We start from the raw sequence: 23349 nt of genomic DNA on the forward strand, positions 1-23349 counted from the left end.
GGCGCCAGTTGGACCTCCTATATATTGGGGTGGACCCAACTCCAAAACAAACACCAACAAGGACCTGACAAGAAGAAACAAAGAGGAAGGGACCGAGCAGGATGTTTGGGGTGGCAGGAGGCAGGGAACCCCACCGGGCCCTCAGGAGCCACTGCTTCCACCACCTGTGAGTTCCCAGTTAGGCCAAAGGAACACTACTGCTCCTGCCTGGCTCACAGCAGCTGGATCTCAGCAGCCCGTGAGAAACAGCCAAAGTCAGAACAAATAAATCTAACCAGCTCTTCCCTCCATGGGTTCCCTGGCCTCAGAGCGCCAGGAGGGCACTCACCAAGGCGACTGAGCCTCAGCAGCAGGCCAACACACAGCCCTCTCCGTCGTCCCCTTCTCCTCACACCGGAAGAGACCATTCCAAAACAGACCTAACCGTTCCTATTTCTAGTGACTCCAAGGAAGCTCCCAGTTTGAGGCAGGTGGGTTAGGAATGGGATAGAGTGGGGAGGGACAAATGAGGACTTTCAGAAAAAAATGCATCCACACTGCGCACTTTAATCCACAACAGCCCCTGTGTTATATAAAGGAGATTGGCAGGGAAGCCCCCGACCCCCAGAAGTGTTTTGTTTTTGTTTTGTCTTTGTTTTTGTTTTTTCACAACAGAGGGGAAGGAGCCCTGCTGGCAGGCTGGTTTCAGAGCCAAGGATTTGAAGGCCGCTAGGAGAGGCTTCCCAGGTGAGAGGCCTCAAGGGTCTCAAGGTGAGAACCCCGGTGGTGGTTTTGGAGCTTGCGGCCAACTACACACACCCATCCACTGTGAGCAAAGCAGCAGAGCCCAAGACCTGGCCTCAGGAAGGGCAAGAGTCTCCTTGCAAAGACAGTGAAGCTGCTGGGAAACATTTCTGCAGCCCAGAAGGGAAGTCCTAGACTCTGTCTAGGAAGAAGAGAATGTGAGACAGCAGTGGGGAAGGAAAGTAAGGAGCCCGAAGGGAAAGACTGTGGTGCTAAGGGGTAGGGGGTGGGGGGTAAGAGCATGGTCATTCCCACAAGGCAGGAGAGGAGCCTGGCGAGGGAGGAGGAAGTGGGTAAAGGACAGACATGTATGTGGGTTCAGCCTGGATCACCTGCAGCAAAGTCCTATGACCCCAAATGAGAAAAACACGGGTAGTGATTTTAAAAGAACAAACATCAAACACGTAGACCTCCAAACCTCAGGCCTTCAGAGGACAGAGGGGAGCCTTCCGTCTTCCACACACCACCATGTCTCAGGCAGCGCAGAGGGCTGGCCTCCCTAAGGATGTTGGGCCCTTCCCACATCTGGGTGGCCCAGAAGGGTGGGGGGTGGGGGGTGGGGTCAGGGGTGGGGGGTCTAGCAAGACTGCAATGAACGTAGGACCCTGAGGAAACATCAACCAGGGGGGAATGAACCCATGAGAGGAGGGGAGGGGAAGAGGGCGCTCACCCCCACCCGCAACCCCCTCAACCAGGAGCGGCTGGTCACCAGGTCTCTAGAGCAGACATCTCCGCTGACCAATTGTTTCTTTAGTAACATAATCTCATAAAGACAGAGCCATTCTTCAGTTGTGCCCCAGAGGAGCTCAAGCAAAGCACTGCAGGAACAAAGGAAGAAGCAAAGATGCAGTTCTGCTGCTGACCATGGCATCTCTGCCACTGGGTGCCCCCGGGGCCCTGGAGCACCGCGGCGGCGGGAGGGAGGCTTACAGGGAAGTCTTGGCTCCGGGAGACGTGCTCATTCATCATCGCTGCCGGCCAGCCCGTCTGTTCCCCACGGGCGCTGCCCAGCCGCCCACAGACCCTCCATATGGCTCAAAGTGGTGCTTTCGGGCATTGTGAAAATGCCACATCTATCTACCTGCCTGGCTGGGAAGGAAGCCCATGGTGAAGCAGCAGTGCGGTGGCACACTCTGTCCCCAACCCCAGGCAGGGACATTGCCAAGAGCTGTCCGTTGACTTTCGTAATATTTCTGGAAGCCCTCCATCCTTCCCCCATCCTCGCTACCACTGCCTGAGTTCAGATCATCATTATTTCTCCACTCAAATAATACCAACGCTTCCTATTTGTTGTTTCCACCTCCAGGCGTCCCCTCCAATCTATTCCCTTATGGTAAAAGTCCTTGCTGAAAATCTCTGGATAGCCCCCCCCCCCCCCGCCCTCTGGCAAAAATACAAGCTCTTCCCACATGTGACCTTGCAAAATTAGCCTCTACTTTCTGCTGGAGGCTTGAGGCTTGCTAGTTGCTCTCTTTCCCCCTAAGGTCCAGCTATGTGAACTCATTTCATTCACTTCCAATGCACAGTGTTCCTTGGACTGCCCCCATGCTCTCCCATCTCCATTTTTTTCCTTTCTTTCTTTCTTTCTTTCTTTCTTTCTTTCTTTCTTTCTTTCTTTCTTTCTTTTCTTCTTTCTTCTTTTTTTTTTTTTTTTTTTTTTAACCGGGCTAACTCTAATCAGCCTTCAGGGAATACTAAACATCCATTTTTCCCTGACCCCAAAGACCAGATTAGGAAACCTCTACCCAAGTCTTCTCTTAGAACTCCATATTCACCAACAATCTTGGAACTTCTCAAGTTGCATTAGAATTGTCTGTTCCCCTGCTACTGTCACCTCGTTACAACTTTTTTTATTGTTTTATGTTATCGGCATCTAGCTACTCAATCTTTTCTCAAATCAATGAATAAAATATGCTTGCCAACCATGGACAGTAAATCAACACCCTCTCTGGGAGGATTCGGAGGGCTGATGGCATCACAGAATGATGTCAAGTGGTTGGACGCATAACTAGGACTTGTCTTTATTTGGACAGGTCAGAAATACTGCCACTACCCACCCTGTGCACGGATGGTGGACACAGTACTTATTTCATTTCATCAGCAAATAGCAAAATTTTTATCGAGCAAAGAAAGGTCTATCTACTACCTGGAAATAGCTATGATGTGCCTTGCACACAATAGGCATTAAATTAAAGTTTAGGAAAAAATGGAATGCCATAATTAAGAGATTAAGCCCTGTTCACCCTCTATACTAAAATAACAGACCTCAAGTCAACCCTTAAAGTTTTCCCTTTAGTCCTCTCTGGAAAGATCTGGCCTAAAGTTACACAGCAGATCTCAAAGGTGCCCCATGCATCTACTCTCAGGAAGGGAGACAGGAGGGTTACTTTTCCTGTCTCCAGGCACAGAAACACAAAACTGCTCCTTGGGGGCAGAGATTGAACTGGCCCCTCCAACTGCTTGTTCTCTCCTCATCCCCACCCCAAAGAGGGAGCAGGGCTGAGCCAAGACACCTCACCTCTGAGGACAGTGAGCTGCTGTCTGGGGCCAAGGTGGGGGTGGAGGTGGGGGTCTGGCATATTAGCAGTTCTCTTGTTCTCTGATCTCTTTATGTACCTGACCAGGGAGCAAGCGCTTCCAAGCACAACTCCTGGCTTCTGAGGAAGCCTGGAATGTCAGCAGGCAGCTAATATGCATAATTAAGGTCATTAAATTATGAATGTGAGAACATTCGACTAGAGGATATTTGAATAATGAGATAACAGCTTTGCAAGAAGCCTGATTAGAGGGGAGAGCAGCAGCTGAGTGAGCCTAGCACAAAGGTGACGTCACAGAAGCTAGCAACACAAGGCTGAAGGGGAGCATCTTTCCTCTCCCCGGGCCTCCCCTCTTCCCATCCCATCACCCAGGGCTTCCGTCTCTAGTGGCACGGCAGCTGGGGAGGGAGGGCTGGTAAACTCAGAGGAAGGTGTGGAGAAATTTTCTTTGGTGCATTATTATTTAATTTATCCCAAAGGTCGATGGTTTGAACAAGAGAACAATGCCTGCCTTTTCATAACAAAAGAAGGTTCTGGAACCAGCCTGGGTGAGACTGGGCCACCTTCTCCCACTTCACAAGCCTCTGCACCAATTTTGAAAGAGGGGCTGGGGTCAGATAACCTCCAGACAGTGCTCCCTGGGCAGCATCCACATCTCTAGCTGGGATGGAGATAGGAAAGAGAAGAAGGCAAAATGATTATAGTGATTAATAATTCCAGTACTTGTTTATTTGGAGTTTATGACGTGCCAGGCCCTGGGTCAGAGATCTCACAGACACTATGTCCTCTCCACCACCCTGCCAAGTAGACCTCATCATCTCCCTTTTGCAGATGAGGAAACAAGCTCGGAAGGTAAACCCTGGCTTTGAGAACATCTCGAAGCCACACAGGGAATGAGTAGCTAAGGGAAGGCAAGGTGAACAGGACAATACCTCTACTGCCTATTTGCATCAGACGGTCTACCCCACCCGACCCTCCCTCCCAACTCCCCACACCTTCAGCCCCTTAGAGAGGCACAAGCAGGGGTAAAGAACCAGAACCAGCAGAGCAGGAAGAAAGAACCATGCTCTGAAAGCTGCCTGTGCACCAGGGATATGGGTGTAGGTAGGTCTTCCTTCAACACACACTGAGTTAGATGAGTATCTGCAGTTGGATCTGTGAATCCCAGCTCCTCCACTTCCTAGCTGATTTGAGGCTGATTTTCTGTGCCTCTGTTTTCATCCTATAAAATAAGAATGATGGTAATAGTCCCATCTCAGAATGCTGTGATGATTAAATGAGTCAATATGAGTTAAGACCTGGCCCATAATAAGTGTTCAATAAACTTTAGCTCTTAATATTGTCAGCAACACTGCCATTATCCTGGTTGATCCAAACATGGAAAAGCAAGACATCTGAGGTGCCCAGGTGGCTCAGACGGTTAAGTGTCTAACTCTTGATTTCGGCTCAGATCATGATCTCAGGGTTGTGAGATCAAGCCCGGCATCAAGCTCAAGTACTGGGTATGGAGCCTGCTTAAGATTCTCTCTCTCCCTCTCCCTCTCCCTCTCCCTCTCCCTCTCTCTCTCTCTCTCTCTCTCTCTCTCCCTGCTCCCCTCTCTCTCTCGAAGAAAACAAAAATGAAAAGAAAAGAAAAAGAGAAAAAAGGAAAGACAAGACAAGGCATCCTGTATGATGAGCTTCCATACTCAGAGCACCATGAGACTGACTACTCCCCGACACTGACCAGGATCTAAATGTCCAATGCAGATACCTCCCCAAATCATAGCACTGGCTCCTCTCCACAGTCAGTTATTCAGCCTTCAGTTCATGACATGTGGCCCAGAGTCCTCAGAACAGAGACTTCCACTAATAATAAACTATCCACATGGACTGGTACGAGCAAGAGAGCTCTGTGTGAGACTCATGTCTTTCATCACAGTGAAAAAAGAACAAGGTGGAACTGACCCAGCCTAGCCTTGTTCTCAGTGGGGTTCCCAAAGGGGCGGCTGTGGGGTGCTGAGGAATGCCTCAGAAGACTTAAGTGTGAGCTCTGATTCTTCTACCGAGTAGCCATGCCACATCCGGAAAACCAGTCAGCCATCCTGAGCCTCATTTCCTCACCTGTGTTACTATGAGGATTATTATGAGGATTGTACATCATGTGTACAATACACTCCATTTGCTGCAAAGCATCATAGCATTGGAGGAAACTAGAATTATTATTTTCATTCTCCTTAAATCAAAGGCATCTGCTCCAATGTAATCTCTTACTTCCCTCCAATCTGACCTCACCTGCACACTCTTGCTCACGTTTTTGAGCACTCTTTTTCTCTTGGTTGGTTTCAAGGTCTCGAGGGAGCAGCTGGTTGAGAGGGGCAATGTGGGTGACAAATGCACAGTCAGGTCTGAACTCCCTAAGATAGAAGTCATGGGTGTTATTTTCAGCTGGCTGGTTGTGGAAAGGTGACCTCATGCAAGACCTCTCCCTGCCCCAAGCCTCATGCTCAGCTTCTAAGCCTGGGGATTAGAAACAGTCAGGTCTCTAGGGCTGAGTTGACTGTGAAAAGCAGGTTGCTGGTTTATAATACGGGGTGAGCAGCAACCATTTTTGGCTGCCAGAGCATCATGGAGGTCACGGTGATGGGGGCCCAGATAACTAGATGCTGCTGGATCAGATGTCACTGTTCAAACACTACAGCCTCCTCCCAGACTCAGGTAACACTCAGGAACACCCACTGGAGCACAGTGCTGATTGTCATTCTCCACAATGACAGTTTTGGCTCTAGTTCTTAGCAGAGTCTCAGAAAAATAAGAGATTTTCATAACCATTTCCCATGACTCCCTTCACTACACTCCTTTCACATCGAGTGAAATTCACAGAAAAGCATTTCTTATCTATAATAAAGCTGTGGATTTATGAGCTACATAACTTGCTTTTAAATTCATGCCTTCCTCATATTTGCTTTGATCCCCTCACTGATAGATTATTAAGTTGCCCTGCAAGTTTCTGAAGTGGTGGGAAAAGAGGAGTGGTTCTAGAGCATGCATTGCTTTCACACATCATGAAGGAATGATGAAATGGGCCAGAACACCTCAGATGGATGATGTGTTGATCAAATTCATGATAACTTTAGGCGAGGGAGGTAATAACCAAGAGGGTAGATTAAAGACTGCCATCCTTTAACATGGTAAAAGTACAAGCCACAACAGCAACAATAACAAACCAGGTAATTCAGACTTCCTCAAAATTTATAACTTTGTGCAAAGGACACTATCAAGAAAATGAAAAGGCAGGGGTGCCTGGGTAGCCAAGTCACTTAAGCACCCAACTCTTGATTTCAGCTCAGATCAGGATCTCAGGGTCATGAGATCAACCCCGAGTTAGGCTCCACATTCAATGAGGAATCTGTCTGTGGTTCTCTCTCCTTCTGCCCCTCCTCCTGCTCACTCTAAATAAATACACAAAATCTTTAAAAAAAAAAAAAATAAAGGCAACTTATAGGATAGAAGAAAATATTTGCAAATCATATATATGATAATAAAAAATCATAAAAATAAATCTAAAACTGTAACTTGGCCAAAGCTACATCTACGCACATGGGGATGAAAGGCTGGAATTTTACACGCAAGGCCCAGGAACCACTTACATGATAGTGGTGCAGAGAACTAATGGCCTCTTCCCAGATAAGACCTCTAAGACAGCTAGTGAACAATAGCCTTCCGAATGCCCAGAAGTCGTAGCCAATGGGGAAAGGCTCACCCTACTGGCAGTCAAGGAGTTGAGTCCAAAAAGCCAATGGCAAAAGCAAAGAATGGTAGAAAATGGTTTCTTCACGTATAGATGCTTACCAAGAGCAAGCTTTGTCCATGAACACCAGCATAGGGTGAGATTCTGTAAGAGCAGGAGAGGGATAGTACAGCAGTACACAGTGTCTTCCAGCCCAAACTCAAGAGTCTTCCAGCAACACAATGTGATCCTATTCTGTGGTGGTGCCAGTTTAGCACAGGTAGGAGGAGGGCATTTCACCCACACTGAACAAAGTCTAGCGCTTCCACATGTCATTGTGGGTGACACAGAAGGAGTAACATCAGCACTTTGGTAAAGAGAAAGGTCCATAGCCCAGCAGGGTGGAGTTCACAATTGGGGAACCACATGATGGCAGAACTGGACGGGGAAGGAAAGTGGATACTACCAGATGGAAGAAGAAGGCATCTGTGATCACTCCTGAGTCAACATGAGATACCACTAGCATCCCTTAAACCATAAGCTGGGTCCTAATGATCTTGCTTAAAGCAACAGAAAAAGGAGTCACTGCTCTCTTCCTACTACAGTGACTTTGTTCCATGACTATATTCCCAGATTGGAGCAGCCAAGGGAAATGGGGAAACATATCTGGAGAAATGTCAAATCATAGACTTAGATCCAAAGAGCCAACTGGAAAAGCAAAAAAACATGGTTCATAGTAGAGTCTATGAAATAACTTAAGACTCTAGCTGGGTGCCAGTGAATTTTAATCAACAGTATGATGTAGTAGTCAAAACTACAAATTTGAAGTAAGAGCAATCTAGAGAGGTGTAGAGATGTGATGAGGAGTAGTGGAAAGTATTCAAACCCTAAAGAACTAGGGTTTAAGGGACGCCTGGGTGGCTCAGTAGTTGAGCGTCTGCCTTGGGCTCAGGGCGTGGTCCCAGGGTCCAGGATCGAGTCCCACGTGGGGCTCCCTTGCATGGAGCCTGCTTCTCCCTCTGCCTAGGTCTCTGCCTCTCTCTCTGTGTCTCTCATGAATAAATAAATAAAATCTTTAAAGAAAATCTTTAAAATAAAAAAAAGAACTGGTTTGGGGGAGACTTAAGTCCTTTTCTTGCTCTGCTATGAGCTAGCTGAGCCACTTCCCTCCAGACCTCATCTCCTCACCTTCATAAGGATGCTGTTAGGACAGGTGGTCTCTAAGACCCCTTCTCATTCTGATGCTCTTTCACTCTAAACTTGATTTCAAAGTGAGAGAAGCAAGATTCCTACTCAGTTCTGCTCTGACCAAACCACAGATGGAAAAAGGAGTTTAGTCCTGGACCCCTCATGAGAGACCCAGGGATAAAGGGAGAGAAAAGAGATCGTCACCAAAAAGTTCTCAGAACCACATGGAAGAAGTTGGTTTTATCCATCTTGAAGAGGTGAAGCCTCCAGGCAGATACAATGGTTTTCAAATATTTGAAGCATTGTCATGTAAAAGAAAAGCTAGATTTGTCCCATGAAGTCCCAGGAGTAAAAAGGCAAGAAAAGGGGAAGGAATCCACAGGGAGGGATAGAATTGAGCTTTATATAAAAGGGAAATCTTCATCCTTGACCTTATCTGGAAATGGAATGGTCTCATTCCAGGGGCTTTGCAAACTTCAGGGAAAGGATTCAAGGATCTAACAGGTAGGTGACCTTGAGGACATCTTGAGGTCCTTCTCCATTCCAAATTTCCACGAATGTCCATAACAGAATTGGAGATCTAGTTAATTATCACAAAGAATGGCCAATTCTTCACCTGTCAATACACCATTTCTTTTTTTTTTTCTTTTTTTTTTTTTTTTAATTTTTTTTTTTTTTATTTATTTATGATAGTCACAGAGAGAGAGAGAGAGAGAGGCAGAGATATAGGCAGAGGGAGAAGCAGGCTCCATGCACCGGCAGCCCGACGTGGGATTCGATCCCGGGTCTCCAGGATCGCGCCCTGGGCCAAAGGCAGGCGCCAAACCGCTGCGCCACCCAGGGATCCCAATACACCATTTCTAAGTGGTTGGCACACAGTAGGGGGCGAATAATACCTGTGGAAGGAAAGCAAAGATGGAAGGTTCCAATCACAGGTTCCACCGTGTGTCCAGAAAAGCCCTTGCTAAGAAATCCTGCCTCCCCTCCACCCAGGGCGCTGGATTGCAGCCAAGGCCTCCAGAGCAGGCTTGCAGGCACATTTCAGTGTAATTAAACACCTGAGTTCCCAGGAGGGACTGAATCGAAATGACAACCAGGAGAGAACCTGTGGCTTTTGCCGCTTCCCCACCTTCCTGATTGCTGCTTGGCAAGGCTCATCGGACAGGCAGTCCCACAGCCCGAGAGACCCGTCACTGCGTCCTGTCCCTGCAGAACTGCCATGGGTCTGCTGTTCTGTTTAGACGCACGTCTGTGCCCTGCTGTGTAAGGACCCTTTAGAGCTTACTGGTGGTGTTCCAACAGATGCATTCTGCTTCCTTCCTACCTGACCCAGGGAGCTCTAAGAGGGGGCTGGCCCTCAGTTCTGCTTCATCAGTCATGATCAGGACGAGGGACCTCTCCTCGGCTCTGGCTTTGCCACCACCCCTGTTCCAGCCCATCCCCGGGGAAGAACAAAGGGGTACCCTCTGGACAGAGTTAGCCCTACAAGCCGGGCACCTACAGCTCTGCACAACTCGCTGCTGACTCTTCATATATTTGATTTTCTTTTTAAGCCCCTAGCCCTTTCATTTTGCTCTTCGTACCAAGACCTCTCTCCCTGCCAAGCTTTCTGTGGCAACAGTGGGTTTTTATCACCATGTAGCTATGATTCAGAGCCAGACCTCTAGCTGATGAGAGCTAAAATTATTCTCTCTCACATACACACAGAGGACCACAAGGGGGAAAAGTGAAAATGGAAACATTTTTCGAGTCTGCAAAGTCACTATCCGGTGAGGATTTGCAGAGTTGGCCCTGACAGCTCCTCATGCGTGGCATCCTCACTAGAGCATTTTCATCTTGATATTTAGTTCCACAAGCAAACCTTTAATCAAGCTCTCCCGTACGCAGGGCGTTGTGCTGTCTCTACTCCATCAGCACCTTTGCACACCTCCTCCTGCCTCTAAAGCCCCAGCCCACGCCCACTGGAGTCCCTTGCTGAGATGCCCCACAAACGGCACAGACCAAGGGTGCTACAAGAATGATGTCAACATCCACCAACAGGCCATCTGTGGCTCCGGGCTTGGCACCAGGCACGAACAAAGGCTCTGAAAGGGGAGACCTTTTGCTTTCGTGGACGCCACTGCATTAGTATTTTGTAGAGGAAGAAACGGGCTCGGGAATTAAGTAGCTTGGTCACTCGACTATTAAGTAACAGAGGCAGGACTCATACCCATGCTTATCTCTTCTGCTCCCACTGCCTGCCTACGTTATAATGATCCTAGAAATGAAAATGATCTTCCTGACCCAATGTCAAATGCACATGCAGCTTAACTGGTCTCGTTAAGCAGTGGAGATGCCTCTCAGAAACCATCCTCAGTTCTGAGTTAGTCTCCTTCCTGGGGACCTAGATTGAAAAGGGGGCTATCCAGGAAAAGGGGACAGGCTTGGATGGAAATAAGCTGACCCATATCATGGCTGTGGCATCTTTAGCTTAACAAAGTGAGCAATTTAATCCAGAAATCACTGACAATGTTCCCCAAGTAAAAAAATAAAGTCTGCATTGCAATGTTCTTTCTTTTCTTTTTTTTTTTAAAGATTTAATTCATTTATTTGAGAGAGAAAGCAAAAGACAGACCATGAGCCAAGGGAGAGAGGTAAAGGGAGAAGCAGACTCCCCAACGAGAAGGGAGCCTGATGCAGGGCTCTGATCCCAGGACCCTGAGGTCAGGTCAGATCAGGACCTGAGCCAAAGGCAGATGTTTACCCAACTGTGCCACCAAGGCGCCCCCGCCACGATTTTTCTAAATGGCAGACTGAGTGAAATAAGTCAATCGGAGAAGGACAAACATTATATGGTCTCATTCATTTGGGGAATATAAAAAATAGTGAAAGGGAATAAAGGGGAAAGGAGAAAAAATGAGTGGGAAATATCAGAAAGGGAGACAGAACATGAGAGACTCCTAACTCTGGGAAACGAACTAGGGGTGGTGGAAGGGGAGGTGGGCGGGGGGTGGGGGTGACTGGGTGACGGGCACTGAGGGGGGCACTTGATAGGATGAGTACTGGGTGTTATTCTATATGTTGGCAAATTGAACACCAGTAAAAAATAAATTTATTAAAAAATAAATAAAAATCATATAGAGTAAAAATACAATACAATACAATACAATAAAATAAAATAAAATAAAATATAAAAATAAAATAAAATAAAATAAAATAAAATAAAATAAAATAAAATAAAATAAAATAAATGGCAGACTGAAAGATTGAGATCTGGGTGTTCAAGAAATTCAGTAAATTAGTCTCACTGCGACTTGTCACCATCCCTGTGTCTCGGCACATGATGGATGGTGGGAGATGGTCCCAGAGCACTCACAGGAAGGGGACGGAGACGCTGAGGAGCCAGGAGGCACAGAGCGGGCACTCGGCCCCTCTGGGATTAGCACATCTTTCTTTCTGCTGTCCTGTTTGGCAGGAAGGGATGGTGGCTGCTTTCTCGGGAGCCTTCTGCTCCAGGCTACGTCACTGCTGTCCTCAGGGCCATCTTCCCCCACTGATGGTGACCAGGGTGGCAGCACAGATGGAGGACAGTGAGTTGGGAGCCAGAGATCTGGGTTTGAATTCTGACTCCACCCATCACAAGAGGCTGAGCCAGGGAAACACCACTGACCTCTCTGAGCTTCAGCTTCCTCACCCTTAAAACTGGAACAGGAACACTGGTGCAAGAGTGCTCGGACAGTTCATGGAGAGTGTCCACAGTGACCTACACACAGAACATGCTGCTCAGCTAACTGTTAGTACCCTTCTTACCTGTCCATCTTTGTGAGCCCTGCGTATCCGACCTATTATTCACTGGCCAGGAAGATTCTCTTCTTCAATGCCACTCTCCTCTCCACTTTACAAACAAGATCACTGCCCTCCCCAGAAGCCTGGAAGCAGGAATTGGCTCTGCTGCTCTTCTGTGAACATCTACAGTAGGTCACAATCCCACCCATCCCTCCTCATCTGTGGTTTCCGTGACAGTCACAGTCTAGAAGTTGATGATCCTTCCTCGGACTATCGTCAGAAGGTCCCCAGCAGCATAGCACTAGGTCACAGGCCTCGTCTATGGCGTTGTATTGATAGTCCCCTCACTTTGTCTCATCACAGAGGCATTTTATCAACTCATGTCATCACAAGAAGGGTAATGTGAGCGCAGTACAGTAAGATATTCTGAGAGAGACGGAGAGAGACCACGTCCACGTAACTTTTATTCCAACATATTGCTATAATTGTTCTATTTTATTATTAGTTGTTGTCAATCTCTTACTGTGCCTAATTTAGAAATTAAGCTTTATCATAAGTTTTTGTGGGGAAAAAAAAACAGTACACATAGGGTTTGGTACCATCTGTGGTTTAAGGCATCCACTAGGGGTCTTGGAACGCATCTTCTGCAGTAACAGGGGGGAAGAAGGGGGAACTACTTTATTACTTTCCAGCTTCACATGGACTTTCCCGCTTGCATGTGTATTTCCCAAACTAGATTATAAGTAAATTGAGGAAGGCCTGTCTCCCCAGGGCTCTTCCCAAATAAATGGGATATGAACTCCCTGTCCTCCTCCCAAGTGACAGGCCCCAACCCATGTTCCCATAACAACCCTTCCTCAGCAGAGACTCAGTTCACTTCACAGCAACTTCTTATTTCTCATCCGGCTCCCCCAGCAGACCATAAGCAAGGTGAGGGCAGAGCCTGCATCAGTCCATTCACTGCTCCATCCTCAGCATTTACGGAGTGCCTGGCACACAGCAGATGCCAAAAAATTGTCTGTTCGATGAACAAAGGGGTACCCAGGTAAACTGCTCATGGATTGGGGTTCCAGGTCACTCTAACATTTGTTTTCTTGGGGACCACAGTTCATATTTCTCTGCTGGGCGTGCCTCCTCTCACCGGTTTTAGAGAATGAAAGGAAAATCATGTGCTCCTCTGTATGATTTCTCTCTAGCTGCCTGAAGTGGAGTCATCAGCCCAGCAGTTAAGAGCCACAATAAAGGCTTGATAAAAAGCAGCCAGAGTTGTGAAATGTGATGAATCAAGTTCCTTTGCTGAAAACGCAATGGTAGCCTTACCCATTCTTCACCCACCTACACCTCTTCTCATCAAGCTTTGAGGACTTCCCATCAAGGGCCCAGCTGCTATAACTTGTGACCCGTGTCTACCAATACCAGCAGCTAGCATGGAGAAGGGGAGGCAATGAGCCGAGAACGATCACCCCGGCTGGAGCCCGGCTCTGCTTCTTACTGGCTGTGTGACCACCAGCAAGTGACTACGATTTCCTTATCCAAAAAGTGGAGGAAATGCTATCTGTCCCGTGGAACACAGAGCATTGCAAAGGCCATGACAGACATAGAAGCAAAAGACTTGATCAGAAGGGCAGCTAGCTGGCTTAATTGGTTCAGTGTCCAACTCTTGATTTCATACTCAAATTGTGATCTCAGGGATGTGGGATCAAGTCCCAAGTCTGGCTCCATGCTCAGCATGGATTCTCTCTTTCCCTCTCCCTCTGCCCTTGCCCCCATCTTCTTCTCTCTCTCTCCTTCTCTAAAAAAACAAACAAACTTGATTATAGAAACAGCTCCACTTGACAATTTTCACTTGGATGGAAATTGTATTTTTAAAAAGAAAGAAATTTTGCAAATGATGTGGGTATCTATAAGGTCTGAAACAATAACCCTCCCCTGGGTGGCTTCCCACTGGCAGCAGTCCCTAGGACTTCTGCTTAAATTCTGCCCAGTGCAATAATCCAGCTACGAACAAGGATAATATCTTCCCACAACACACGTAATCAGATATCTTGTCACTATAATTATAATTCATAATAACAGAGAAGGAATCCAGGGAAAGCACCCCCTCTCTGCAATCCTTCCATGGCCTCCCCCTTCCCCCCAGCTCTTTTCCCTGCCTCCCAACACCACACACACCACAGAGAACATTTTCTGCTCCCATATTCCAAAATAATCAGCAACAGAAGCAACAAAACAAAGTGAAACTTTGATGTTAGATAAAACTGGGTTCAAAACTCAGTGCGGCCCCTCTTAACCTGTGATCTCATTACTTCCTGTCTCTGAGCCTAATATTCTTTTTTTTTTTTTTTTTTTTTTTTTTTTTTTTTTTTAATTTTTTTTTTTTTTATTTATTTATGATAGTCACAGAGAGAGAGAGAGAGAGAGGCAGAGACACAGACAGAGGGAGAAGCAGGCTCCATGCACTGGGAGCCTGATGTGGGATTCGATCCCGGGTCTCCAGGATCGCGCCCTGGGCCAAAGGCAGGCGCCAAACCGCTGCGCCACCCAGGGATCCCCTGAGCCTAATATTCTTAGCTGCAAAACAGGGATAATAAAACCTATTTATGAAGTTACTAATTGAAAGAAAGTTCCCAGGGAGCCCCGGTGGTGCAGCGGTTTAGCACCGCCTGCAGCCCAGGGTGTGATCCTGGAGACCCTGGATCGAGTCCCACGTCGGGCTCCCTGCATGGAGCCTGCTTCTCCCTCTGCCTGTGTCTCTGCCTCTCTTTGTGTCTCTCATGAACAAATAAATAAATAAATCCTAAAAAAAAAAGGAGAGAAAGTTCCCAGCATGACACCTGGCACACTTCAGGTGCTCAGGGCACCAGTGTTTCTAGCCTCTTCTCTCCTTCTCCAGGGGGTACTCACTCCTCAGGGTACTCTTTCTTGCCCAGTGAAGACCCTTCCAGTCTGGTCGGGATAGACTGCCCAGGAGGCCCTCCAGTCACACAAAATCAATCACTTTCTCCTTTTTAAAGAGCTTCCTCTAACTTGTTCTGAAGCCAGGACAAATTTTTTTTTAAAAAGAAGTTTTATAGCTAAAGAAACTCACTTCCAGACACACAGATTTTAGTGACCTGCACTTAAACAGTGCAATGCACCTGATACTCTGAGCTAGTTCAAATTCTCAAAGTAGAACACACCCGAGGAACTAACCAATGGTTGAGAAACATCACTGTTTGGTGAGCCCAAGAAATGTGCAGAAAGAGAAGGACCAGAGGTGCCAGGCAGAGAACAACCAGTGTTTGAGCACCCTGTGTGGGAAGCGCTGTGCTAGGGATGAGGAGGCATCATTTCATTTTCTCATCTCCCAACTTGGTTAGGGGAGGACCTGGGGCCTCCATTTTCAGGTAAGGAACCTGCAAAGGTGAAAGCACTAATGAGGAGTAGAGGTGGGTCTGAAAACCAGAACTGCTCAGCTCCAAAGCTCATAATCTTTCCCATGTTCAAAGCATATACCTCGGCACATAGGAGAAGAGGAAGGGCATGGAGAGACACAGGCCCTGCCTTCCAGAAGCCTAGAGTTTCAGAGGAGGTAACAAAATATACACGAGGCCAGAAAGATTACTGGGAAGTCCTAAGAACACTTAAAAAGCAGTGTAAGGTCTAAGTGCAGGTGAATAAACCCAAAGCAGAGTCCATTAGTCTTCAGAGTATGAAGATAGCTAAGGGTTGAAAACCAGGAGGGAGTAACCAAAGAGAGTTTTCTAGAAGAGGGGAGAAGGGGATATAGAAGATAGACAATAGCTTTAGGTCGTGCCAGAGATGGGGATACCCATGTGAACTGCACAGCGGCAGGCAGATTTTTTTTTTTTTAATCAGCTTCCAGAGAAAAAAATAATGTTTTGGGGGCAGCCTGGGTGGCTCAGGGGTTTAGCACTGCCTTCAGCCCAGGGCTTGATCCTGGAGACCCGGGATCGAGTCCCATGTCAGGCTCCCTGCATGGAGCCTGCTTCTCCCTCCCTCCCTCCCTCCCTCCCTCCCTCCCTCCCTCCCTCCCTCTCTCTCTCTCTCTCATGAATAAATAAATAAAATCTTTTTAAAAAATAATAATAATGTTTTGCTGGCTAGGAAAAAGCCTCTGAGAATAAAAAAAACTACTTCCCTCTCCCATAGTATTCCGGACAATGCCTTATTTCCCAGATCAACATAAACCAAAGATAAAACTAAACAGCTCCTGAGAAGGGAGGAATAATTATTTATTTTTTACCTAAGAACAGGAAAGAAAAAAATTCACTGGGAAGAGCAAGAAACAATTGCTGTTACTAACAACAACAAAATCACCACATTTGAATGTAAAATTTTCAGCTCTTTCAAACAGCTATCCTACATCAGGACCTCCTTTAGTTCTAAGGAGATATAAGAAGTCTCTCTTACTCCCAATCTGCAGAAATTAATGGGTACGACCCAAAGCACGGAGCTGATCCAGGACTTGGACCAAGGTCTCTCAACTAGCAATTGGGGGATAAAGCTCCAACCGGGGATGCCTCTGATGTTTGCTGGTATCTACTGAAGGGAAAATGAGAAGAGGGAAGAAAGGTGAGGCAGACAGACTTCGTGGCTTCACTCTCCAACAGCTGCTCTCTTTGTCTATATTATGGTATTATGCCACCTGAGCACATGACCACCCAGAATAAAGACCAGATTTCCCAACCTCCTTTGCAGCTAGGTGTGGCCAGATTACTAGTTCCAGCCAATGAGAGAGGAACCCGGATAATACAGTTCAACTTCCTAGTCTTTCCTCTCCCCTTCTTTTCACTTTCTGGAAAAAGAACATATGGCTGAAGCCAGAACAGCCATATGGGATCCCGATATGGAAGTCATGTGCTAAAGATACCAGGGAAGCCTGGGTCTCTGGTGATTGCAAAGCAGCCAGACCCCCCCCCCCCCCGCCCTAAACTTGGAGGAAATATATCCCTTGTTGATGCTGCTATTACTCTCTGTCTCTGTCCAGCAGCAGAACCCATATCCTAACTAATAAAGCTTTGTCAATGGCACTAAAGACCACTTCCAAAACTCTACAGCCTCCTCGACTGTTCAGAATCAACAAATCCTATAAATATTTATTAAGAGTCTACTGTGTGTTTAAAGTCTCCTAAGAGTGTACTTACAGCCTCCTGGGAGACGTGTACCATATTATTTCTGAAAAAAAAAAAAAAAAAAACAACACAATATTGGTATAGAAGGCAGAAAAGCACATTCAACAAAGGTGTAATGGAAAGAAGTAAGAAATGTTTGAAAAAGATCATGAAGGAGGCAGAGAAAGTCCCTATTTTCTTGCAAATACCAATTTAACCTGAAAGGAAGCCACAAAGCATGCTGTAGGTGAGTGAGGTAGTGGAGTCGAATGTCCAGGTGTGCAGGTGTCTGGTGTCCCTTCCCCAGGAGAGAAGGTGATGTATGGAAGCCACCAGCAGTGAGCCCAGTTACTCCTGGGCTCAGCGGGAGCTTTACAGAAACAGTGACCAGGATGAGATCTGCCCCAGCAGAAGAACTAGAAGAAGGGCTGTTGTGGGCTTAATAGAGGCTCAGAGGGATCCCTTCAGCACTAACATTTTGCTGTTGTTTTAAGGACTTGAGGTAGGGGAAGACTGGCAAGAGAGAAATGAATCCAAAGAAGCAGGTGTGCGGTGCTGAGGTGGGAGACCAAAGTTCAGGTTGTGGGGTAGAGAGTGTCTGGAGTAGGAGTACAATGTCTAGACCCCCTGCCATTATCAGAGGGAAAGGAAATGAATGTGGCTTAATTATAATGACAGGATGACAGCAATGACATTATAAGGAAAGAATCAGAAAAGCACAAAGCCCATATTAGGAGAATGGGAACTGTCTCCTCACTGTCAAATTCTCCCTGGAGAGCTCCCCAAGACAGGGTCATGTCCCTAGTGTGAGACATCCCAGATAAAGAGACTCTTTCCTCCTGACAACCTCTCCTTCTTTAAGGGATCCCTCAGAGGCCTGGGCAAGGTTTGGCCCCCAGTGGCAGCTCTATCTCTAGGCCTTGGTCAGTGGCTTATGGGCGATGGGAGCTGTCTCTGTCCTTCCCACTGCCCCATCCCCTTCGGACCTTGGATTCCCTGAAAATGCCACTCACAGCACTCGTGTCCCTAGCACACAGCTGGGGGGTGTATTAGGCAGGCACTCAGTATGTGCTTGCTGAATGGGGGACATCGTCTCCCAGGTCTCACGCAGGGGGCTAGGGTGGCCTTTGTGCTCCTCTCAGCACCACCAGCACATAGGAGATGTACAAAAAGACGTAAGGAGCCCATTCACCTACACCTCATGGTGAGCCCCTGCATGAAACCAAAGACCCACATATGAGGAAGGCAGGGAGATCAGGGTGGAGGTGCCTTGCCCTGGCCCGGGTCAGATGCCAGAATTGAAATGAGACATCATAGATTGCCCACATCTACAACTAATCACAAAAATTCATTCTAGCCAATAGTTTTCACCTCTTCCTATTGCAACTTTTTTTTTTTTTAAGATTTTTATTTATTTGAGAGGGGGCAGAGAGAGAGAGAGAGAGAATCTCAAGCACTGAGCTAAGAGTCTCACAACCTGAGATCAGGACATAAGCTGAAACCAAGACTCAGACGCTTAACTGACTGAGCCACCCAGGACCTCTGCAACTTTTTATCAGAACCAAGAAAGGTGTGTAAGCTTGAAAACAGTTTTTCTGCTTCCTGGCATTCTCTGGGGACCTGGCCAGATCATAATGAGATACTCAATGCCAGAGAGTAGAGATGAGAAGCAACAGAAGGCTTCTAGATCATCTATATTATGGTGCCATAGAATAGCCAAGAAATATTATTACCAACACATGTAAAACTCAAAGCAAAGAAGAAACTTCACAAAGTAACCATTATTTCAAAAGCCCATTGGCTTTTGTGTCTCTCTCTACTCTTTAAGGACTGCTCGGCCCGAGTGCCAGGGTGACTGGAAAGGGAGCAGCATGACCTCTTGTCCACAAAGGGGTCATTTGATGTTGACCACAGCAAATGCAGGCTATGGTCAACATCCCCCACCACCAGAGATCCCAGTTCTGGCATCGGCCCACCCCCGTGAGCCATGCAGTAAAGATGTAAGCACACACACGTGCACACACCAGGCAAAGCAAGATAAAAGAGAATCCCATAAATCCAATAAGACATCAGCAGTTGTCCTGAACAAAGGTTGTTCAGAATGTGAGTTTACAAGGATAATTGCCACCACATTACACAGAGCGCAATAACTTTGTTGTTAGCACAACAATTTGTCAGACATGTCACACAGAAAGTAGAACAGCTGTAACTGCAAGTGACAGATTGATGAAAAATGGCTGATTTCCAAAGCACCTGGTCCCCCGAGTCTGTATCGTAATCTTGTTCTTAAATTAAAACAACAACAAGCATACAAAACTTTCCACTGCAGAAACTGTTGGCTTGATTTACGGAGAGGATTTTCAAGGTGTCAGTGTGTCAGGGCCAGAGGCTGGCAGCCTGTGTTCTCAGACCACTCGACCACAGGTGGGCTCCATGGGAAGGGCCTGGCTTTTAACTGAGAGGGACCTGGATCCAGATCCTGTCTCTCCCACTTACCAGCCCCACGTTCTTGGGAAGGAATTTGCCTTTCCTGAGTCCATTTCCTTACAAGATGTAGATAATAATCTCTAAAGTACAGAGTTGTTATGAGCAGCAGAAATCACGTATGGAGCGTTCATCACAGCACCTGGCACATAACAAGTATTCGGGAAATGGGGTTACAGTTGAGGAGACTTGCCTACACAAACATCACACTTGGTTGCATAATGGAGAGGTGACTGCCTGTGTATCATTACACTTTTTTAAAAAAGAAATGGAACTATCATAAAGCTCTGAGAAGATGGAAAGAGAAAAGAGGTGATAATAATTGTTTGAGGTTTTCCTTGGAGACTATACCCAGGAAATCATACTCTTCATAGAAGAACGATTTTGGAAAAACAAACTGCTTATCTTTTTTTTTTTTTTAAGATTTTATTTATCTATTTGAGAGAAAGAGGGAGAGGAGGTGAGAGCATGAGTGGGGGAAGGGCAGATGGAGAAGGACAAGCAGATCCTGCTGAGCACAGAGCCTAACGTAGGGCTTGATCCCACAATCCTGAAATTGTGACCTGAGCCTAAATCAAGGGTCAGATGTTCAATCGACTGAGCCACCCAAGCACCCTGCTTAGCTTTATCATATGCCACCAGAACCATTCTCTTTCTTCTTTTCTTCCAAGTTAAAAAGTTGCAACACAGTCTCCCTATATCTGCAAGCCTTTGGAGGGCCCGTGACATGGGGCCCATCTTTTAACTGCCCACTCTTAGCAAATTTCCTGTCATGGATATAAGGAGGTATTTCGATTGGCAGAAAGAATGTCTCATCTCCCCCTTTTAGAGGCAGAACTTGGGCCCGGAGCACGACACACCTGGTTGCTTACCTGGTACCCCAAGGCTCTCAAAAATGCTGCAAGCACCACTTAGAAAACCAGTGCTGTTAAGGCTAAAATAGTCCTAGAAGAGCCAAGGTCTTAAATCCTTTTACAAGACAGGAGAAAGCACCTCAAGTTCTAATTAAGCTAAAGCAATTAGCCACCCACAGCTACTTAACGCTGCTTCCCATGGTCAGGCAATCATCTCTATTAAGACCCATTTTAAAGTAAGAAGCAAACCCAAAAGCTCCATGGGCGCACGCTTGCCACAAATCAATTACACCTAGACACATTGAGTAAATATTCAGAGGCAAGCTCTGCACCTTGCAAAGAGGACATGGGCTATGGAAGAACCACACCAGACATGATGAGATAGTTGCAGAAAAGGAGGCAAGCAGCAAATGTGACCATTTGGGGTCACAAAGCCCATTTGCAGAGGGGAACGATGGATCCCTGGTGGGTTGGACCAAGCAAGACAAACTGACACCTCAGGTTTCCTGGTCTTAGAATTCCCTGGTCGGTATAACAATTGATGTGCCAGCTCCACTCTGAAGGAGCACATGGAGCCTAACAGTCTCTGGCTGCTGTAACCAGAGCCCAGCTTCGTCATGTGACCAGACTCCTGTGCACACTGACGCTTCATGGGAGAACTGTCCTCGCCCATGTCACCATTTGTCATTGAAGTGCCAAGAGGGTACACTTGGCGGGCTCACCATGAGCCCAAGCCATTTGAATTCCTATGCTTTCCCCAGCCCAGTTAGGTCTACTTCTCCCTACAACTCCCTTCAGTGAAGAGAGTTCACTGTTCCCACCCCAAGGCTGTCCCCAGTCCCAGCATTAGCAACAGCTACACGATGGTCAATGGGTAAGTGACAGATTTAGGCACCTTCCTCAAAAACTAAGGTTATTTTTGTTTTTCAGTCCAGTCAAGTTAATCCAATAACTCATTACTTCTCAACTGAACAAGAGCCTTTTTATCCTGTGTGGGTTTGGCAGGGGGAGGGTTTGTATTGTTTTTTGGATTTGGTAAATTTCTTAATCATAAGGCAGATATCAAAAATGTATGAAAAATAGAAAATGCATTAAAAATATTCCTAGGAGTCACATTAAGAAATTAAAAAGAAACATGAAATTCATTAAAATATTTCACTTCACCCACTATATAAAAATATTATCATTTCAACATATAATCAATATAAAAGATAATAAATGAGATATCTCACACGCTTCTTTTTCTTATATTCTTTTTCTGGTACCATATGAGACTGCGCAGATCTAGAGCTGTGTTCAAATTGACACCGAAAAACTTTCACAAGTCACTGTTCTAAGAGCAAGCAGGTTTACCAAGTTGTATATGCAGCATCTCATTCCAACTTTATAAAAATCTGTATCTATGTGTCCAGATATGGATAGAAAGTAACCTATAAGGGAGAGGCCAAGGGTAATGGTAGTTATTCTGAGTAGACAGACTTATGGTTGGTCTTGATTTTCTACTTTGTGCTCTTTTGTATTTTCTAAATTTCTTTGCAGTAAACACATAATGCTTTAATTATCAGGAAAATTATAAAGCTCATCTTTAAAAAAAAAAAAAAGCCCTTCTTATTCTAAGTTATTATACCCCCTGATCCTGCCAGCATTGCAGCCATCACCCTACTTCGAGCCAAGGGAAGGGATGTCCAGTTAGCCTCCTGCCCATCACCCACACAGCCCCAGCAACTGCCATACTTACAGCCAATCATCATGATGGCCACCGCAAAGATTTTCTCGATGTCTGTGGATGGGGCAATGTTGCCAAAGCCCACGCTGGTAAGGCTGGTCATAGTGAAATACAACGAGGAGATATAGACGGAATTCTTGCTGGGACCACCTTCCCACTTCCCTGAGCCAGACCCGTTAAACTGGTAAGGGGTGCCAATGTCCATCGCCAGTTGGTAGAGCCAGCTGTTGTTGCGGATGGTCTTGGTGTCCTCATCAAAGATCTCGTAGTCCCCGATACTGTACCAAATGCAGGCCATCCAGTGAGCAGCTAGCCCAAACACACACACCAGCAGGACCAGCACAGCAGCTCCGTATTCAATGTAGTGGTCCAGCTTACGGGCCACTCGCCCCAGACGAAGCAGCCGAACGACCTTCAGTGAGCTAAACAAGCTGCTGATGCCCTGGGAGAAAGAGGAGCAGAGCGTCAGGGCCAAGAACCAAAGATACTACTACTCCTTGCCTCCTCCCCACCTGAGCCGTTTCCTTCAATATAGGGCATTTCCACAAGATGCAATATTATGCAACCCTTTAAAAAATGTTTTAAAATAAATCATGATATGGAGAAGTGCTCATACATATTTGTATAGTTACAATATAATTAGAATTTTACTCCAAGGTATATGAAGGGAAGATTTCCGCTTGCTTTTTCCTACTTCCATTATAAAGTAGATGACAAAACAAAGAAGCAAAATTAGAATTTTATTCCAATTGTGATGAGTATACAAATATATATGAGCGTTTTTCATATCATTACTGTTTTAAAACAATTTTAAGGGTTATGTAATATTTCATATTAAGTAATATGAAATATTTTAAGAGTTGTATAATATTTATTTCATATTGTATAATATTTTATTCTAATTGTATTGTACATAAGTATACAGGTATTTATGTGTTCAAAAATGGCTAGGAAACACATGGAGAGAAATGTGAAATACTGACAGTGGTTAGCAATGCATTATAGAGTTACAGAATTACAGCCAATTTTTTTGTTATATTTGTATTTTTGTTACACCAAATATATTAACTTAATTTCTATAATTAAAAGTATTACTTTTATAGTTAGAAAAATATATATATTTGTAAAAAACACAGTTTTTTTAAAAAGGATAAAAATGAACTAAAGAGACAGCTGAGAAGAATAAAGA

General features: G+C 45.9%; 1 protein-coding gene across 1 annotated transcript in view; it reads right to left on the reverse strand.

Moving 5' to 3' along the window:
• KCNH1 (potassium voltage-gated channel subfamily H member 1) overlaps positions 1 to 23349 on the reverse strand; it is a 372237-nt gene that overhangs the window by 198897 nt on the left and 149991 nt on the right. The window contains 1 exon segment of the mRNA XM_038542056.1: positions 22173 to 22602. Coding sequence (XP_038397984.1) covers positions 22173 to 22602 — 430 coding nt within the window.

This window comes from Canis lupus, chromosome 7 (assembly GCF_011100685.1).
Source record: "Canis lupus familiaris isolate Mischka breed German Shepherd chromosome 7, alternate assembly UU_Cfam_GSD_1.0, whole genome shotgun sequence".
NCBI classification, from domain to species: domain Eukaryota; kingdom Metazoa; phylum Chordata; class Mammalia; order Carnivora; family Canidae; genus Canis; species Canis lupus.